Source organism: Schistocerca nitens, chromosome 8 (genome assembly GCF_023898315.1).
Source record: "Schistocerca nitens isolate TAMUIC-IGC-003100 chromosome 8, iqSchNite1.1, whole genome shotgun sequence".
Taxonomy (NCBI): Eukaryota; Metazoa; Arthropoda; class Insecta; order Orthoptera; family Acrididae; genus Schistocerca; species Schistocerca nitens.
In genome coordinates this window covers 238,121,359-238,142,652 of record NC_064621.1, presented here as the reverse complement: position 1 = coordinate 238,142,652, position 21,294 = coordinate 238,121,359, and the positions used below count along the sequence as shown (strand labels likewise).

The 21,294-nt window shown below is 37.4% G+C and overlaps 1 protein-coding gene across 4 annotated transcripts in view; it reads right to left on the bottom strand.

Moving 5' to 3' along the window:
- Window positions 1–21,294, bottom strand: part of LOC126199000 (multidrug resistance protein homolog 49-like) — a 368,814-nt gene that overhangs the window by 91,089 nt on the left and 256,431 nt on the right. For all 4 annotated transcript variants that reach the window (XM_049935679.1, XM_049935676.1, XM_049935680.1 and 1 more), the window contains exons 14-16: window positions 15,164–15,294; window positions 7,986–8,147; window positions 7,796–7,900 (exon numbers count right to left, since the gene is read on the bottom strand). In XM_049935679.1, the coding sequence (XP_049791636.1) occupies window positions 7,796–7,900; window positions 7,986–8,147; window positions 15,164–15,294 (398 nt within the window). The remainder of the gene's footprint in view (window positions 1–7,795; window positions 7,901–7,985; window positions 8,148–15,163; window positions 15,295–21,294) is intronic.

The following is a 21,294-nucleotide window of genomic DNA, read 5'->3' as shown; positions in this document are numbered from 1 at the left end:
ACTATTTTAATACAGCTCCCAAATTGGCATGATGAGACTGAGTGCACCTGTTCCAATCCTCCCACGAAGAAAAAATCCTTGGGAGTACTGGGAATAAAACCTTGGTTCTTGGCATGGCAGCCATGTACATTGACCACTCAACTATGGAAGTTGGCTCAGGAGTGACATATCTTGTTTGAAAGCCCTCATTTCCATCTTTACAAAGAACATTTTACTTTGTACAAAACTGGTGTAATTCTAGACGTTTTTATTCCAAACTCTTGTTTTGTCCCATAATAATGCCTGTATGTTTGAACCATAAAATGTAGGCTTTTCAGAATCTCAGTGTTAGTATTGTATTGTAACTCCAACTTTGATGTACTTGCAAATGTGTGTGTCTACTAGAATACAATTCAGTTAATGAAATGAGCTTTGTAAAACATGGTGATAAAAGTACACTCTGGAATATCCAGAAAAACAGAACTGATATTTATGTCATTTTAAAGACACACTGTCAGCAGTTAAACAAAATAACTTTATTGACAAAAGAGTGTGTGCATTACCTTTCATTCCAGTCTTTTATACTACTACTGGGTATGTAATAGCTCTGTATTTTACTGTTTTGTAAAAACCTTTTGAAGTCAATCTTTAAATAGGCTCTGTGGACAATGCTACAGTGAGTCATGGTTCAACCTCCAATGCATAATGTAGATAAGTCAGTGAGTATTAGTAAAATTCTGTAAAACCAGTCATCTGTATGATTATGAATGGTTATTTGTTAAACAATTTCTTGAAATCTTTGTGTCTTATTGGCATACCTTGACATAACTGCGTATCATATTATCTGCATGTTGGTAGAGGTCAGAAATGAGCTCCAGTGGGTCTTACGGCATCATATCTAAACTTGCTATCTCTGTGTGTTCAGAGATTTGACCTTCAAGTTTCCACTGTTACCCATTTAACTGAAAACTTGTCACTTGAAACTGTTGTCAGGTACAAGTGGGCAATACCAGTGTCGAAATCAGAGCGAGTGTATGAGTCTGCAAGTATAACTGAGAACTTGTGGCATTGCCATTACATACACAATCATTGAGCATGGCGATTAATACATATCAATACCATGACTGATTGATTAGAGAGTAATAATGTAATATAACTGAGTCAATCTGTTATAGCAATTACCCTTGTTTCTGTGAAAAAGTCGCCACAACAGTGAAGAAGACTGTAACATGCAGAAATCAAAAAGTACAACACACAATGCTGAGTAATTCAACAACCCTCAGATGAAACATTGTACTATGATTTGTTTTTTGTTGCTGCAGGAACAACTCAACATAGTGTCATTGTATAGCTGTTGAGTGCATTCAGTGGACCCATACAGAAAGTGCACATCGACCGATTCTCCATCAGTAAACCTACCCATACTGCTGTGTATCACTGTTAATGTACAACTACCACTGCTGGAGAAACAAATGGAAGATAGAACTGAACAGCACTGAATGCAAGCCTGAAGGCAAAGGGTAAAATGGGTACTACTAATGTCATCAGAAGGTATGGTAAGCGAATGGAAACAAGGCACAATGCATACTGTTGACAGTTTTGCACTGTTTTCAGTACAATAAAAAGCCACTTGGGGGAAAACATGCAATAACTCTGTAATGAGCTATCCGAGACTATAGGTATCTCACACTAAAATACTCAGATGGTATCCCTGAACAACCCTTGAAAGTTTGTCAGTGTAGTTCTGGTTCACCCTTTATATATGTATTTATGTGTGTATATGTATGTATGTACGTATGGATGAATGTATATGTGTACATATGAAGGAGGACCCAAAAATAGCTAGAATCAAATTGTTGTGCATGGTTGTTTTGTAGTTACATGTTGTGTCACTAGGTGGTGTTAGTTTGGAGTCTCCCACATCACTCAGTAAGGTGGTGTCAGTTGGAGCAAGTGGTTTTTTTGTGGTGGTTATTTATTTATTGGTCCTGTGAATCTAGGACTGTACAGTGTCCAAAAGATATTGGACCATTCATTAACTACAATGCACATGTCTTGATTTTTTTCTTTTTTTCAGACATATTTTAACAAAAGATAAAGTTATACAATATTTTCTTACTCTACACATTTTATAAAAACAGTCTTAATCATGAAGCAGTTTTATTTTTCTAGGTATTCCCTTACTGTATAGAAGCAGTGCTCTACCAAGTGATCCTTCACAGTTGATTTGAATTTGCTTAAGTCCATTATTGTTTTTGTGGATTTGGGTAGTGCATTGTGCAATTTGATGCCAGAGTGGAGTATGCCTTTCCGTAATAGCGCTGTGTTTGTCTGTTGTACATGTACATCATTTATTTGTCTTCTGTGGTAGCTATGTACAGATTCATTACGGGTGATGCTTGGACTGCCGCTGTTTAGTTTTTCTTTTATAATAATTACATTTTCAACTCTATAAATATATGGAAGTGATAGTATTTTATTTTTCCTAAATAGTGGCTTTCATGGTGATCTTTGATCTAACCCTTCCATTAATCTAATATCTTTTTCTGCAATCTAAATGACTTCTGACTAGCTCCACAATTTCCCCAAAAACTACACCATATTTCAATATTGAATGAATGTAAGCAAAATATATGGTCCTGAGATTACCATGATATATACAGTTTCTTATTACTTTAATTACAAAATATGTTTTGCTCAATTTTTTTGTTCACATAGTCCACGTGTGTATCCCATTTCTTGTTTTGTTGAATCCATATACTGATAAATTTTGTACTCCCTGCATTCTCAATTTTTTGTCCACTTATTTCTATAGGAGGATTAGCTGGTGTTCTATTCTGGGTCATGAAAATATCCATTACAAAAGTTTTTTTCCAGATTTATAATCAAACTGTTTGCATCAAAGTGCTGTACTACCTTCTCTGTGATGGTCTTAATATCATTTTCAAAGTTTTATTTGCAACTTCCTGTAATTAACATGCTGCTGTCTGTTGTTTGTGTTCATGTTTCAGTCTTTCTGTGATTAATGGCATAACCAAAAAGAAGGAGCAAAAAAGAGCCTGTATGAAATTTAATTTTCTGTTCAGGAAAACTGCAACTACTGGAATGTTTCGGGAAGCCTTTAATGATGATGCTTTGGGGAAATCACAGTTCTATAAATGATTGTCTCATTTCAAATCTGGCATCATGTCATCTGAAGACATGGCTCCCTGGTCATCCTTCGACAGGCAGAAACATTGCCATAATCAATCTTGCAATTGATGAAGATCATCAAAGGACTGTGGACAAAATTTCTGAGGAAACAAAAGTGTCATGGTGCACAGTCCAGTGAATTTTAACCAAAGATTTGCACATGAGATGTGTATCTGCAAAATCTGTTCCTCACTTGCTCACAGATGACCAAAGAGAAAAACCACGTGAATATTTGCCACAACTCGAAGAATGAAGTGTAGAAAAATCCAACTATTCTTAAAAGAATTCTGGCTGGCAGTGAGAATTGGTGCTACCGATATGACCCAGAATCAATGCAAGCATCGGGCCAGTGGAAAATTCAAAAGTCACCTTGATTTAAGAAAGCATATCAAGTGTGATCCAATGTGAAAACAATGTTGATTTGTTTTCCTTTTTTATGTAAATAGCATTGTCCACAAGGAGTTCATTCCACCAGGACAAACAGTAAACCAACATTTTTGTCTGGATGTATTACAAAGATTATGGAGGAGTAAGCAATGAAAACAGCCAGATTTGTGGAGAAATGGAACTGGTTGCTCCACCAAGACAATGTTCCAGCCCTCACAGCTCTGATGATCCAATAGTTTATGGCTAAAAACAACTTGGTGCTTGTGCCTCATCCACTCTATTCATACAAACTGGATCTGTCTGACTTTCTTTTTTTTTTGGTCCTATGGATGAAGCAGCCTCTGAAAGCATCTAGTGACGTGGATGATGTCAAAGAAAACATGCCAAAGGCTTTAAACAGTATTCTGCTACAGGAGTTCCAGAATTGTTTTCAGCAGTGGAAAAAGATTAGGAGAAGTGCATTAATGCACATGGACAGTACTGTGAAAGGGCTAAAGTACTGTGAATGTAAAGTTCAATAAAAACACAAAATAACAATAATTCCAATTATTTTTGCACCCCCCCCCCCCCCCCCCCGCATATGTGTGCCTATATGTATGTAGATATAAATGTATCTGTATGTACATTACATACACATACACACATATGTTTGTGTGCATCATATATACATACAAGTTTTTTTGAAGACTCCTTTAAATTTATTTTAATATTTAATCTCTGTTTAAAAAATGTCTAACAATGGTATCAACAAACAAAGACTTTTGACACGTAACTGAGTCTGTGGCAACAATAAAAGTAAACAGGCATGAGGATGAAGCCTATTTTCTAAATGGTAATTAGTTATTAAAATAAATTTACAGCAGTTTTCAAAAAAGTTCCAGAAATTCTACACAAATACAAGTTACCATCGCCTAAATAACGGACAAATTGCATTCATTTTGGTTACAGGGGTAAAACAGTGATGTTCAGCACTCAGTTTTCATTTGATGTAGTAAATATCGATCCTCATGGTGGAGGTGGAATAAACAAGAATACAATCTTTCTTCCTCTTCTTCTCTCTCTTTTTTTCCCCTGTTTTCCACTGAACAAACTTCATATGTTTTTCATTTGAAGTGTTATTTATAACACTGAACTTTTTCCAGACATCACTCTTCCTCTAATGGGGAATAGTTGTAACTGTATACACTGCAACACTTAATTTTCATCTCAGGCCCCCCACAGGCTCACGAAACACAGCTTTATCACAGGTCATCTGATCCAGACAATCAGTCTTTTTGCCCTGTCCATGCACTCAAATTTCATACTAAGTTACAACTAACCTTACACTCCTGCATGCATAAGTAAGAGGGAACAAGTCGATGAGCAGGAAGCAACCACAACACCATTTCTAAGACTTGTCACATTCACAGAACAATGACAGGAAGTAATAAAGATGATATATGACTCATTAAACAGTGGTGTCTTGATTTCTAATGAATGAAACCCTCAGCATTAGACTCATACTTAATTTTTTATGCTCGCTACAAGTTGGTTATCATTGATGTGACCAGTAACGATAGATGTGCATCATTTGAATGTTAACTTCAATAGAGCTGACTTGAATTATATAAAAAATTATTTAAAACAACTAGCAGTCACATAGTGGACAATAATTGAAGATGATGTATGAAGCAGAAACAGGTGTTGCACTGAAATTACCTAACCTTGTTCAATCAAGATAAGCTTATTATGCATATATAATGTTTTCATTGTGATCTAAGTGACTTGACATTGTATTATCTATTTATTAGCCTTTTGTAACCTATTGAGATTCTACAATTTATTCTTTGTACGTAACTATACCATATTCTATAACATGCAGTCATTGACTTTTTTGATGTTTATTATTATAAGATAGAATTGCTGACCAGATAAAATATCACTACAGCTGATTGCCACATATAAAAATAAACAGCACTGTCTTAGTTTTTAAAATTAATAGTTCCTTCTTCAGGAGCAAAAAGGTATTGTTTGCAAAAGGTTAAAAAGGAAGGGCAGGTCATTATGGCCCCAGGATGAGAGGGCCCTATCTGTTTGGAAGACCTCAAAACAGGTAGATCCTCCTCATTATTATTTACCTCTCAATGTTATTTTACGTTTCGGTTTATGGTTGTGCATCTCATATTACAACTGAAAATAGCTTTTATTAAAACCAGGAACTCCTCGAATTAGTGAGTATATTGGGAGCTAAATTTCAAAGTGTTGGAAAAATGTTTCATGTTTATCAACCGTTTTTCTGTTAGTAAATGTCTTATAGCCACTTTTTTGTCTGTTTTCATGCTCCAAAATCCAACTGCACTCACCCTCTTTCTGATTGTCACAATCGTGGTTGGTTACAATACTCCCACTGAAAGAGCCTCTGATTTGGTTGACCAGCCTCACCAAGCAATTATTGGCAATATCTCTTCCTACATCCAGTTCAGTAATTGCTTCCTCCAATGCCTTTCTACAGTTTCTGTCCCATTGTTGCCAAATTCCTTGCTGGCAACTATGGCTGCTGTGCTGCACTATGCCAACATCCATGACTGACATGTTGCTGTTTTCATAGATCACTATCTACCAGAACTTATCTGTGTGGAATATTCACCAAACCTAAAACTTCTTTCTAATTCTTGTGGCCAACAAAATTCTTATCCATAGTTATTTCTCTTTTGAAAGTCAAGTTTACAAACAAATGAGCTGAACTATCATGATTGCTTGCATGCTACCTGAAACCAATAATCTGGTACAGATTCATTGTTTACATCATTATTGGGACTAATGGTAAATGTAGCCTCTGCTCTTTACTCCAGAACCTCAACATCTCAAATCTATTTCACCAATCCTTCTCCAATCAATGAGCTGCCCTTCTGGGTGCATATCTCTACCTCAATTACAGCTCCACAATAAACCAACTGTGTGTATTAAACAAATCAACAATCAATGGTGTTTCTATTTTGACAATGGTGACCCATTCTACATTAAATGATCCCCAGAGTAGTTTTGTCACACCCACTTCACCATCACAATTTCGTAGTATATCCTTATGCTACCCCTCTTCATGTTCCTTTGTGATGGTGATAATTTCCCTCTGGGCAATCCAAATGTAAATCCTGTCCAATACACACACACACCAGTTCCTACTGCAGCTCAACCACAAGCAATTCTTGGCCTATAAATGGCAGTAGCACATGAAAGCAGCCACTCCATCTACCTTCTATGCTCCAGTTCTTGGGCAGTTTTTTATGTACGACAACTAAGAATCTCTCTACCTTCATGAGTAGCTCCTTTCAAACTGTGGTTAGCTACAAATGCAGCAACCCTGTTGCTGAAAATGCTGCTCAGCCCAATGTCAATGACTTAGACAGGAGCTTCAGTATCCATAACATTTGAAGCCTATCACAAAACACAAGCTCATCTGAATTGTGCGGCAAGAATTGTTCCTCTAGCACGTCTTTCAAATTGCACTCTCCCTTGCCTAAATCTCCACTAATTCCCATCCTCAAATGCCCACATCCTACTTGCCAACTCTTTACTCTCACCCTTCCCTTCTTGATATTTGCAAACAATTCCTCTCCTCTCTGAACATTGTACTTCCCTTCCTCTCTCTCTCTCTCTCTCTCTCTCTCTCTCTCTCTCTCTCTCTCTCTCTCTCTCTTTCTGTGTGTCCATACTGTTGCCTCTGTCAATAATACCAACACACGTTCCCACTTCTAAGTTGCCACACTCTTCTGTCTCCCTGTGCCCTTCTCCTCAGGCAACCATTCATATATAGACAGTTTTGATGTGGCCACAAGTTTGTGCATCTTGATACCCATGTATGAATCTAAAAGAGTGTATTGAAAGCATGAAAAGGATACTAGAAAGCTAGCACAATTTCCTAAGCTGTTATGATGTCAGTGCACCATCCATCAATCACCTGCAGGTGAGTGGGTGTCTTCCCATGTTTTTTCTGCTCAATATTTTTATCATTTGCATTATGTGTTCTTTGTTCTGATAGCATATAAATTTACCATAAAATGGTGAATATAGTAATGGAAGATCTTTGGTGCAACATATATTATGGAAGGAATACAGATAAAACTGACTGTAGAGTTGAAGCATTAAGATTTATGTGCCTAGACAGGCACATCACAATCATATTGCCATTTGTTCCCTTCATTCCTTTGATTATTCACAAGAGGAAAAACTGTTTACTTTTTTGTTAAAACTCTCTCACCTGGAAGAAACTGCCAACACCAGCAATAACACCAATGCCCAAAAAGTAAATTGCATACACTTTAGTTTGTGCTATCACATAATCTGAATCAGGAAGAGACAAGATCTGAAAATGAAAAGCTCAAATCATTGAACAAACCAAAATTACACAAACAAAAACAAATTAGTGTAAAAAGCTTCTATGAACTTACTGCATAAACTTCTCCGAACAATACTGCAAACATTGGAAAACTTGTGCCAACAAGGGCTGATGCTATACATCCAATCATGACATAAGCCCACTCTGGTTTGTTTAGAGCAAGAATGCGTCCCAGAGGTGCTTCATATATGTTATCATCTTCAGATTCATCAACCTGGAAACATATACATATATTATTATGTAATTAGTAGATACAAATCACTGGAACAATATAATGAACTGACTTAAATGCCACTACATAATTGAAGTCTTATACTATTAACATTAGCTCTGAATATAGAAATTACAAGCTTCCATATTTGACAGAAGCATGATGGTTTGGGTAAAGCCATTTTTTGACCACATAGTTGAGCAGCTTAGGATAGGGAAGTGTTTTCAGAGTTTCCATAAGATAGTTGTTTATAGTGAAAATGTTTTTCACAGAGAACAAAACATTGTTTTTAGTTAAAAAAGAAGGTTCTTTGATGCAGTTCCTGTTATGCCAAAATGCTTAGTCCAGCATTTTTTAGTGACTACTAAAGTGTTCCTCATTGGAGGAAGCATATATTTTCATTAATGTTTGTAAAGCACTAGTCTCCTGCACAGTTGTTTTGTCTGTAATAATCTCTGTGTATAATAATAATTGTATTGTGTAACAAGTAAGTAGAGATTTACTGATGGTCAGTAATATTGAAATGGCCTGTTGCTGAAACAGAATAGTGTAGGAAAAATGTTCTCTTGCTTTTGAAAAGGAGTGTGCGTTAGTCTCTCTTACTTTGTCTTTCTCTCTCTTAGCAAGCAGAAATCTTTGTAAATTCTCTGTTGGGAGTTATATTTTTGTCTATTGGTTTTATTGTAATGAAATGTGATACTTGTTAAGAACTTTTGTAATTATTTTAAATTTACTTCCTCCCAACTGGATAATTCACATGATTTTTCTGCCTTAGGATTAAGCATAGTCATCAGATCATTGTGGAGAGACACAGTGACCAAATGCTTATTGTGTTCAGTCATTAATTCGTACTTGCTCATAGTAGTCAATCAATGGACAATCATTTTAACATATCTTCCAACCATTCCATGTAAGAGATGTTATGAATCATATGATCAATAAATGAAAAGAATAGTTGGTACTCACCAAATAGCAGAGACAAAACACACAGACACACAAACACACACACACACACACAATGCTTTAACTTACCAAACGAGAAAGCGCTGGTATGTTGATAGACACAATAAAATAAAAAACACACAAACACACACACAAATATTTAAACTTTCCCAACCCATGGTTGCTTCATCAGGAAAGAGGGAAGGAGTTGTTGTTGTTGTTGTCTTCAGTCCTGAGACTGGTTTGATGTAGCTCTCCATGCTACTCTATCCTGTGCAAGCTTCTTCATCTCCCAGTACTTACTGCAACCTACATCCTTCTGAATCTGCTTAGTGTATTCATCTCTTCATCTCCCTCTACGATTTTTACCCTCCAAGCTGCCCTCCAATGCTAAATTTGTGATCCCTTGATTCTTCAGAACATGTCCTACCAACTGGTCCCTTCTTCTTGTCAAGTTGTGCCACAAACTCCTCTTCTCCCCAATTCTGTTCAATACCTCCTCATTAGTTATGTGATCTACCCATCTAATCTTCAGCATTCATCTGTAGCACCACATTTCAAAAGCTTCAATTCTCTTCTTGTCTAAACTATTTATCGTCCATGTTTCACTTCCATACATGGCTACACTCCATACAAATACTTTCAGAAACGACTTCCTGGCACTTAAATCTATACTCGATGTTAACAAATTTCTCTTCTTCAGAAATGCTTTGCTTGCCATTGCCAGTCTACATTTTATATCCTCTCTACTTCGACCATCATCAGTTATTTTGCTCCCCAAATAGAAAAACTCCTTTACCACTTTAAGTGTCTCATTTCCTAATCTAATTCACTCAGCCTCACCCGATTTAATTCGACTACACTCCATTATCCTTGTTTTGCTTTTGTTGATGTTCATCTTATACCCTCCTTTCAAGACACTGTCCATTCCGTTCAGCTGCTCTTCCAAGTCCTTTGCTCTCTCTGACAGAATTACAATGTCATCGGCAAACCTCAACGTTTTTATTTCTTCTCCATGGATTTTAATACCTACTCCGAATTTTTCTTTTGTTTCCTTTACTGCTTGCTCAATATACAGATTGAATAACATCGGGGACAAGCTACAACCCTGTCTCACTCCCTTCCCAACCGCTGCTTCCCTTTCATGCCCCTCGACTCTTATAACTGCCATCTGGTTTCTGTACAAATTGTAAATAGCCATTCACTCCCTGTATTTTACCCCTGCCATCTTTAGAATTTAAAAGAGAGTATTCCAGTCAACAATGTCGAAAGCTTTCTCTAAGTCTACAAATGCTAGAAATGTAGGTTTGCCTTTCCTTAATCTATTTTCTAAGATAAGTCATAGGGTCAGTATTGCCTCACGTGTTCCAACATTTCTGCGGAATCCAAACTGATCTTCCCTGAGGTCGGCTTCTACAAGTTTTTCCATTCGTCTGTAAAGAATTCGCGTTAGTATTTTGCAGCTGTGGCTTATTAAACTGATAGTTTGGTAATTTTCACATCTGTCAACACCTGCTTTCTTTGGGATTGGAATTATTATATTCTTCTTGAAGTCTGAGGGTATTTCGCCTGTCTCATACATCTTGCTCACCAGATGGTAGAGTCTTGTCAGCACTGGCTTTCCCAAGGCTGTCAGTAGTTCTAATGGAATGTTGTCTACTCCTGGGGCCTTGTTTTGACTCAGGTCTTTCAGTGCTCTGTCAAACTCTTCACGCAGTATCATATCTCCCATTTCATCCTCATCTACATCCTCTTCCATTTCCATAATATTTTCCTCAAGTACATCGCCCTTGTATAGACCCTCCTTCCGCCTTTCTGCTTTCCCTTCTTTGTTTAGAACTGGGTTTCTATCTGAGCTCTTGATATACATACAAGTGGTTCTCTTTTCTCCAAAGGTCTCTTTAATTTTCCTGTAGGCAGTATCTATCTTACCCCTAGTGAGATAAGCCTCTACATCCTTACATTTGTCCTCTATCCATCTCTGCTTAGCCATTTTGCACTTCCTATCGATCTCATTTTTGAGATGTTTGTATTTCTTTTTGCCTGTTTCATTTACTGCATTTTTATATTTTCTCCTTTCATCAATTAAATTCAATATTTTTTCTGTTACCCAAGGATTTCTACTAGCCATTGTCCTTTTACCTACTTGATCGTCTGCTGCCTTCACTACTTCATTCCTTAGAGCTACCCATTCTTCTTCTCCTGTATTTCTTTCCCCCATTCCTGTAAATTGTTCCCTTATGCCCTCCCTGAAACTCTGTACAACCTCTGGTTCTGTCAGTGTATCCAGGTCCCAGGAGAGGGAAAGACAAAAGGATGTGGGTTTTAAGTGAGAGGGTAAGGAGTCATCCCAATCCTGGGAGTGGAAAGACTTACCTAAGGGGGAAAAAAGGACAAGTATACACTCGCACACACACACATCCATCCACACATATACAGACATGGGCAGACATATGTAAATGCAAAGAGGATGGGCAGAGATGTCGGTCAAGGCGGAAGTACAGAGGCATAGATGTTGTTGAATGACAGGTGCGGTATGAGGGGCAGCAACTTGAAATTAGCGGAGGTTGAGGCCTGGTGGGTAATGGGAAGAGAGAATACATTGAAGGGCAAGTTCCCGTCTCCAGAGTTCTGATGGATTGGTATCAGTGGGAAGGATTCAGATAACCTGGACAGTGTAGCACTGTGCCAAGATATGCTGGCCGTGCACTAAGGCATGTTTAGCCACAGGGTGATCCCCATTATCAACAAACACTGTCTGCCTGTGCCCATTCATGCGAATGGACAGTTTGTTGCTGGTCATTCCCACATAGAAGGCTTCACAGTGTAGGCATGTCAGTTGGTAAATCATGTGGGTGCTTTCACACGTGGCTCTGCCTTTGATCGTGTACACCTTCCGGGTTACAGGACTGGAGTAGGTGTTGGTGGCAGGGTGCATGGGGCAGGTTTTACACCGGGGGCGGTTACAAGGGTAGGAGCCAGAGGGTAGGTAAGGTGGTTTGGGGATTTCATAGGGATGAACCAAGAGGTTACGAAGGTTAGGTGGATGGCGGAAAGACACTCTTGGTGGAGTGGGGAGGATTTCATGAAGGGTGGATCTTATTTCAGGGCAGGATTTGAGGAAGTCGTATCCCTGCTGGAAAGCCACATTCAGAGTCTGATCCAGTCCCGGAAAGTATCCTGTCACAAGTGGGGCACTTTTGTGTTTCTTCTGTGAGAGGTTCTGGGTTTGAGGGGATGAGGAAGTGACTCTATCTATTTGCTTCAGTACCAGGTCGGGAGGGTAGTTGCGGGATGCAAAAGCTGTTTTCAGGTTATTGGTGTAATGGTTCAGGGATTCAGGACTGGAGCAGATTCATTTGCCACGAAGACCTAAGCTGTTTGTTGGTAATGAGGATCACCCTGTGGCTAAACATGCCTTGGTGTATGGCCAGCACATCTTGGCACAGTGTTACACTGTCCGGGTTATCTGGATACTTCCCACTGACGCCAACCTATCAGAACTCCTGAGATGGGAACTTGCCCTTCAATATATTCTCTCTTCCCATTACCCACCAGACATCAACCTCCACTAATTACAAGTTGCCGCCCCTCGTACCTCACCTGTCATTCAACAATATCTTTGCCTCTGTACTGCCGCCTCGACTGACATCTCTGCCCAACCTCTTTGCATTTACATATGTCTCCCATGTATGTATATGTGCGGATGGATGTGTGTGTGTGCAAGTGTATACCTGTCCTTTTTTCCCCCTAAGGTAAGTCTTTCCACTCCCGGGATTGGGATGCCTCCTTACCCTCTCCCTTAAAACCCACATCCTTTCGTCTTTCCCTCTCCTTCCCTCTTTCCTGATGAAGCAACCATGGGTTGCGAAAGCTTGAATATTTGTGTGTTGTGGGTCTATCAACATACCAGCGCTTTCTCGTTTGGTAAGTTAAAGCATCTTTGTTTTTTATATATATTTTTCCCACGTGGAATGTTCACACACACACACAAATGCAACTCACACACATGACCACAGTCTCTGGCAGAAAGGTTTCAGCTGCCAGAGGCTGTGGTCATGTGTGTCTGGGTTGCATTTGCATGAGTGTGTGTGTGTGTGTGTGTGTGTTTTGTCTATTTTTGACAAAGGCTTTGTTGGCCAAAATCTAACTTTCTGACACTCTTTTTGTTGTGCCTTTCTGTGACTCAGCATGTCTGTTATATGGTGAGTAGCAACTATCGTTTTCATTATACTGTTACAGTCCATCCTGGATTTTCCATTGTTTGAATCATGTGGTCATTCATCTCCAAACTATGATGCTGTCAGCCATTGTCTATGTCAGACACCAGCCACATGTTCAATGATTAGTTGGTTACCCATATCACAATGACGCATTGATCTCTAGGAAGGTTATAAAAACAAACAAAATTTAGTCTAAAAGCTGAGGTACAATGCGTCACAATGTGTCGCAATGTTCCATTCCTGAAGTGTGATTTTGGAATCTCTGTGGCTGGCACAAGCTTGAGGGCTCAAAACATTAGCTTGACGCAAAGTTCATTAAGCGTGAGTATACCTGTTGGTCTTTTTTTCAAACAGTATGTCCAATAGAGTTGTGTTATTCTTTTCAAGGTAATTACGATGAATAATCCTGTTTGTATCCCAGAAAATGATGAGCACAGTCTTTCTTATAGGTGAAATCAAGTTCACTGTCTAGCTGGTTGTTAGCCACTGCTTTGATTACTATTTTGTTTGTGAAGAGAAGCAATTTATCCATGTATCAAAAACAGTAACAAATCAGTGTACAAAATTATTTAAATTCTTTTAAATTGGTTCAGTCATTACAATGAAACATTTTTCCTTTTACTTTTGGTCAGTATTTAACTAATATGATACCCATATTTCAAAAAGTTTTCTCATGATTAATTCTTCATGTAAAATCTACTTTACATCATCTATTATAAGCCTCTAGCATCATATGTTTTGTATACCTTTAATCAAATTCAAATTGTCCACTTACTCGATAATTTCATGTACAGTTGCAGTTTTGTTGAATCAATCAACAGAAGGACATGCAAATATGATTCAACTGCCTACTTATCACTTCTAGGCAGTAAAATAAAGGATTATACTCTTAAAAATCGTTACCAACTATGTCTAAATTTCTATTGACATGGTATTCAGATTTAACTATTTGTACAATACATACACATAACATGGTTAATTTAAAAAGCCATATAAACAATAATATTCCATGAATTAAGTTGACATATGACTTATAACATTGTGCAAGTTGTACCACAATTTAAAAAATACTAATATAAACACCATCTATGAGCTAGGTAAAAAATACATACCTAATGTGGTTAATTTAAAAAGCCATATAAACAATAACACTCCATGAACCAAGCTGACATTGTACGTGCAAGATGTACCACAACTAAAAAAATACTAATATAAACACCATCTATGTGCAAGGTCAAAAATATTTCACCATGCCCTGATACATGAGTGATGTTGACTCAGGTATCCTTCTTATTATTAAACTCTATACATATAATCTTCTTATCATTTATTGTATTGAAAAGATAGTGAGAAGAAAGGCCTCATCCATTTCCAAATGGGATCCATGCCCGATGTACCTAACAGTGGCCCAGAGAAGTTTAAAGTATTGTAGTGACGCCATTACCATGGTTAGGGACCTCAAATGATACTCATTAATTATGATCAAGAACACTCACAGGTTACTGAGTAGATATAGTGATTTTTTAGACTTCCTTGCATGTTATGGTAAGGAAGAATGGAAGGGAAGCCAGAGGCTAGATCATCTCATAACATAAATGTTCACTGTAACATGTCAGAAGGCAGACACACATTCACAGGTATGGGGGAAAGGAATGGAACTGAATATAAAGGGGAGGTCTAAATTCCTGGTGTATTATGCTACAGTATTTCAGAAGAAATTTGGAACTGCATGAAGTATAGGATGAGCAAAAGAACAATGATTAGTAATACATACACACAAAATTTATTTATTTATTACTCTGTGTTGCCACAGGAGACAGAATTTTATTATAATATAATGTATTTATTCCTTACCTTGTCTTCAAATGCAGAAACACTGGACTTTGTACCAACACTGCTAGCTACTGAGTGCTGTCTTGACAGCTGATGAGATAAGTTTGGGAGACGATCAGCATCCTCATTACCTGACATATTTCTAGCTGAAGCTGTAAGCAAGTATTGGCATGTTTAACTAATATATGCAGTAATGCATGAACATTTAAATGGTAGTCATATGTATTTCCATCTGAAGCAGGATGTTTACTGAAGTTATACAAAACATGGCATAGATATAACACACCCTGAAGTATCAGGACAAATATTCCAGAGACTGGTGTCCTAAGAGGATAAAATTATCAAGGTACAAGTAAATTTAATTAGTGATGGTAGTAAATAGTATGTGGATTTTTAGGTCAGAAAAGGTGCTTTTGAGGCACCTAAAACAGGCTCTTTCAGTACCTCAATTACGCTATATAAAACCCAAAATAAGTCCTAGAATGCATTACACAGAAAACCTGAACATAATGTAAAATACAATGTTGATAAATGAGCTTTTTATTATTCATTAAAAACAAGGAAAAGAAAATATTCACAGTTGCACAACACAGTAGACATTACACTACTTTAGTGTTCAAACTGATCCCAAACCTTTTTAATTTTCTCCAAGATAAAACTAGAGTATAACACACACATAGCCATATCTTTAAATACGTATAATATGCATCTTTATAAATTGTGTATAAACCAGTGCTTTCAAACATCAGGCCATAGTTGGCTTCACAGTAAGTAACAAACCTTCTCCATGTTTACCAGAAAAATCTATGGTACTTGTCGATCAGTATTAATTTATATGACAAAACAGAATGTTCTACTTCAAAGGATGTGACAGGAGTGTACTTCACTTTTGGCACATGTTGGATAGGAAAGCTGCAATCAGGGGAGCTGGACTTTCCACAAAGTATGCTTGTTGCTGCACACAATTCCTTCAGGTCTGTGTTGTTCTGCAAAACATTTTGCATATTTGCTTGTACTTTTTCTCTCACTTCACTCGATCCTTTCTTTTTAACATCCTCCAACAATATTTTCATAGATAGGTCTCCATGGGCTTTCTGATTTAGAAATAATTCTTGTCATAAATTTGTAGTGGGATCTAACATAAACCAAGTCCAATTGGATTGAGGGATCTTTGAGTAATTGTTTTGTTGAAATTACAGAAGAGGTATCCTCCAGTAGATTTACAACTACACTCTGAACAGCTGAGAGATGCTTACTGTAGTATTCCACTGGTACTAACCAAGTGCTCCAGTGGGTAGCAATAGGTTCAGGTGCAAGGGCACAACTGGTAGATGTTCTTTGAATGCCTGTATACTTGCTGGTGCCTTTAAAAAAACTTTCTTTACCATGGGGATTAATTTGTTTACCTTAGGTAATCCTAGCCTTACTTACTCTTCTATACAGTTAAATACCATATGCTACACAAGTTACATACAGCTTCAAAGGGCAGAATACTTGAAGCAGTTTAAACCCTGCAAGCATATATTCAGCGGCATCTGTGAAGGCCAGAAGCACATGGTTTTCATCCACACCATTTGGATATAGCACCTTCACTAATGAACTAATGAAATGTGCAACTGTTTGCTGGTTATTATTTAGGAACTGTTTTGAATAAATCAAATAAGACCTGGATGGCAAATCTGAGTCCAAAATGCCAACAATCAGATTTGCCATATACCAGCCAAGACTGTCAGTAGTTTCATCAACAGAAATACATATGCAAGACTCCAAAATATCTTCTCAGATTCTGTGCAATGCATCAGTGTAAGCTGAATACACATAATTTTTATGCAACATTAGCTCTGCAAGAGCATACTGATGGTAGTACTTCCCAAGAAATCCATTGAAAAGAGGATCTTCCACTTTTCAAAAAGGGAAGTTTGCTGCTACTTTGTTACGAGGGTCTTGTTTAAAGTGTTTACTTCAATTTTGATTTTTGTTCAACATGACCTCTTTGAAGATGTCCACATCAAAACTAGTATCAGTGACCAGGACATGGTTGTGGCAAAAATGATTTCCTACGTATAAAGGACAACTTAAAAATAACAAGCAGAAAGATATGTATATTTAGTAAATTAGGTGAAAGATCAGTAGTGTCATATCTCAATGAGGAATTTGAAACTTTCAGCACAGGGCAGAAGCAGATAGAGAAACTCTGACTCAAGTTTAAAGGAATAGTTGACCATCAACTGGATAGATATGGACCCAGTAGAACAGTTCATAATGGGAGGGAACTTCCATGGTATAAAGTCACTGTAAAGAAAAAGAGATTGCTGCATAATAGGTGTAAAACAAAGCATAGGGCTATAGATAGAAAAATGCTGAATGAAATACATTTGGCTATCAAGAGAGTAATGTGTGATGCCTTCAATGGCTACCATAGCAGAATATTGTCAAGTGTTGTTTCACAGAACCCAAAAAATTTCTGGTCATATGTAAAGGCTATTAGTGGCATAAAAGTTAGTGTCCAGTCCCTAACAAATGAAACAGGAACTGAAATTGAGGGTAGCAAAACAAAAGCTGAAATTCTTAACTATGTTTCCAAATGTTCCTTTACAAAGGAAAACCCTGGAGAATTGCCCCAATTAATCCTCATACCACTGAAACTATTAATGAAGTAAGTATTAGTGTCAGTTGTTTGAGAAACAGTTGAAATCATTAAAACTGAACGAAACTCCAGACCCTGATGGAATCCCTGTCAGATACTCCACTGAATTTGTGGCTGAGTTAGCTCCTCTTCTAACTATAATTTATTGTATATCCCTTGAACAAAAAACCAAGCCCAGTTCTTGAAAAAAGGCACATGCCATGTCTGTCTACAAGAAGGGTGATGAAAGTGATCCACAAAACTACCATGCAATATCCTTGACATTGATTTGTTGTAGTATCTTAGAACATATTATGAGCTAAAACATAATGAGGTATCTTGAACAGAATGACCTCCTCAATGCCAACCAGCACAGACTTTGAAAACAGTGATCATGTGAAACCCAGCTTAGACTTTTCTCGCATGACATACTGAAAGCTTTCGATCAAGGCAACCAGGTAGATACAGTATTTCTTGATTTCCAAAATGCATTTGACTACACTTATTGTTAAAAGTACAATCATACAGGGTCTCAAGTGAAATTTGTGACTGGATTGAAGGCTATTTGGTAGAAAGGACACAGCATGTTATCTTGGATGGAGAGTCATTTTCAGCTGTAGAAGTAACTTCAGGTGTGCCTCAGGGAAGTGTGTTGGGACCCTTGCTGTTCATAATGTATATTAATGACCTTGCAGATAATATTAATAGTAAAATTATGCTTTTTGCAGATGGTGCAGTTGTCTATAATGAAGCTGCATAAATATTTGGTCAGATCTTGATAATATTTCAATGTGGTGCAGAGATTGGCAACTTGCTCTAAATGTTCAAAAAATGTAAAATTGTGTACTTCACAAAGCCAAAAAACATAGTATCCTATGGCTAAGACACCAGAATCAAAATTTTTAGTGAGTCACTGTTGGAACTGGCCAACTCATACAAATATCTGGGTGTAAAACTTTATAGGGACATGAAGTAGAATGATCACATAGGTTCAGTCGTGGTTGAATCAGGAGGTAGACTTTGGTTTATTGGTAGAATATTAGGGAAGTGCAATCAGTCTACAAAGGAGATTGCTTACAAATCAGTTGGACCAGAGGACCCAGTCCATTCCATGTAAACACAGCCTACACTATTATAAGCCACCAACAGCTTGTACAGTGCCTTGTTTACAATTTGGGTCCATGAATTTCTGCAGTCTGTACCACACTCAAACACTACCATCAACTCTTACCAACTTAAGATGGAACTCATCTGAGCAGGCCATGGTTTTTTCAGTCTTCTAGGGTCCAGTGGATATGGTCACGAGCCGAGTAGAGACGCTGCAGGCAATGTCATGCTGTTAGCAAAGGCACTCACAGCAGATATCTGCTGTCATAACCCATTAACAGCAAACGTCACCACATTTTCCTAACAGATACATTCATTGTACATCCCACATTGATTTCTGCAGTTATTTCACACAGTGTTACTTGTCTCTTAACACTGACAACTCCACGCAAATGCTTTGCACTCGGTCATTAAGTGAAGGCCGTCAGCCATCATGTTGCCCGTGGTGAGAGATAATGCCTGAAATTTGTATTATAGGCACACTATTGACACTGTAGATCTCAGAATATTGAATACCCGTATGATTCCTGAAATGGGATGTCCCATGCATCTAGCTCCAGCTAACATTCTGCGTTCAAAGTATGTTAATTTCTATCATGCGGCAATAATCACATCAGAAATCTTTTGACATGAATTCCCGGAGTACAAATGACAGCACTGCCAATGCACTGCCCTTTTATACCATGTGTAGATATCACATTGCTGTCCCATGTCTTTTGTCACCTCAATGTATTTTGCATACGCTTTGTAATTAGCTATAGCATCAGAGCTGCTTCTGAAAGAGATACAGTTTCCTTTTCATCATATAAATACCTTCATTCCTTGAGTAATCCATGGCTTCTTTGTAGACTTTGCCCTAAACTGGGTTACTTTTAAGGGAAAACAGCTTCAGCAATCATTGTAATATAAGTGTTGTAAAATGATATTTCTATTTGATGATGTATAGCTATGATAGCCTAATAATTATCATATACAACACAGCGTACTGAATATTTATATGTTTTGTGACATGTCATGTTTAAGATATTTTTGACTTATTCCCCATCCATGAGGATCATTTCCCTTGGGGTATGAGGAAGGTACACTAGCGTGTTTGTTTTTCTTTATACATATTTATTATGTAATCCTGTTTCTCTGACGTACTCTACATCCTGGAGAATCTCCTCCCACAGATCTTTTGAAATGAAATCTAATATAATCTAATAAAACCAGGACTTTATTAATATATGTATACTTTTCATTCATGTCATGAGCACTGTATACATGACTCCAGTTTGTATTTGAGGAGTTTCCTAAAATAATGCAATTATCAACTTACTCACTGCCCTCTTGAACTCAGAATTAGTAGATTTTATGTACTGGTCAGAACTAATATTTAACAAAAGGAGTTATATATCATGACCCGAGATATTTTTCTGTAAATAAATTATCAATGACTGTTTTTGAGAAGTTATCTGTCCTACTTGGGAAGTTCACAGTAGTAATTAAGCTGAAAGATACTGACTGCAGTAAATTATTACTGAGAGAATTTTTAAGTATGTATAAGTTAATATTCCACTATGGTTGGCATAATATAAGGAAAGAAGGAGTGATTATGTATATAAAAAGTGGAAGGAAGTCCGAGACCATCGACCCAAATGAATATTGCATTGAGCTGCTCTTTGAGTGTTTTTACTTCAGTAATAGACTTGTACACATACAACACAGCAATTCTGGGAATGAACAGGCCCCCAACAGTATAAGTTTGGTACTTTGTTAAGCAATTAGATAATCACTAATGATGAAAATAATGGGATGTCACTGTATAGGAGATTTAAATACTGACTTTGGGCAGTGTCGACTGAATGCACTGATAATTACTAATGTGCATATTATTTATAAAAGGGGAGATGAACACATGGCCTCTGACACTAGAGCCTTCTCCCTTCTCTCCGTGTTCTCAAAAATTATTGAGAAGGTAGCCTGCAACAAAATAATGAAACAACATTCTCACAATAACTTTATAATGACTGTTTTCTATTAAAATTTTGTTTCAGAGAAAGGAATATATGATCTCAATAAACTTCATCTTTGGAGAATTAAACAAGAAATATTACCCTGTTGGTTTTTTCTGTGGTCTTACCAAGGCTTCTCGTTGATTATGTAGATTATAAAATTCTACTATGGAAACTAAAACATTGCAATATGAAAAGCATTCTCCTTAGACAGGTAGAAATATATCTCCAACACAGAAAATGGACACTCATATTAATGGATGATATCAAACAGGGTGTATACATGGACAAGGAAAAAAAAATTCCCGGATTTTTCCCGGATATCCCGGTTGAAAATACACTTTCTCCCAGGTGAAAATACACTTTTTCCATGTTAAGTGACAGTATGCTTTTCCTCGGCACTGTAAAACATCAATTCTTTGAAT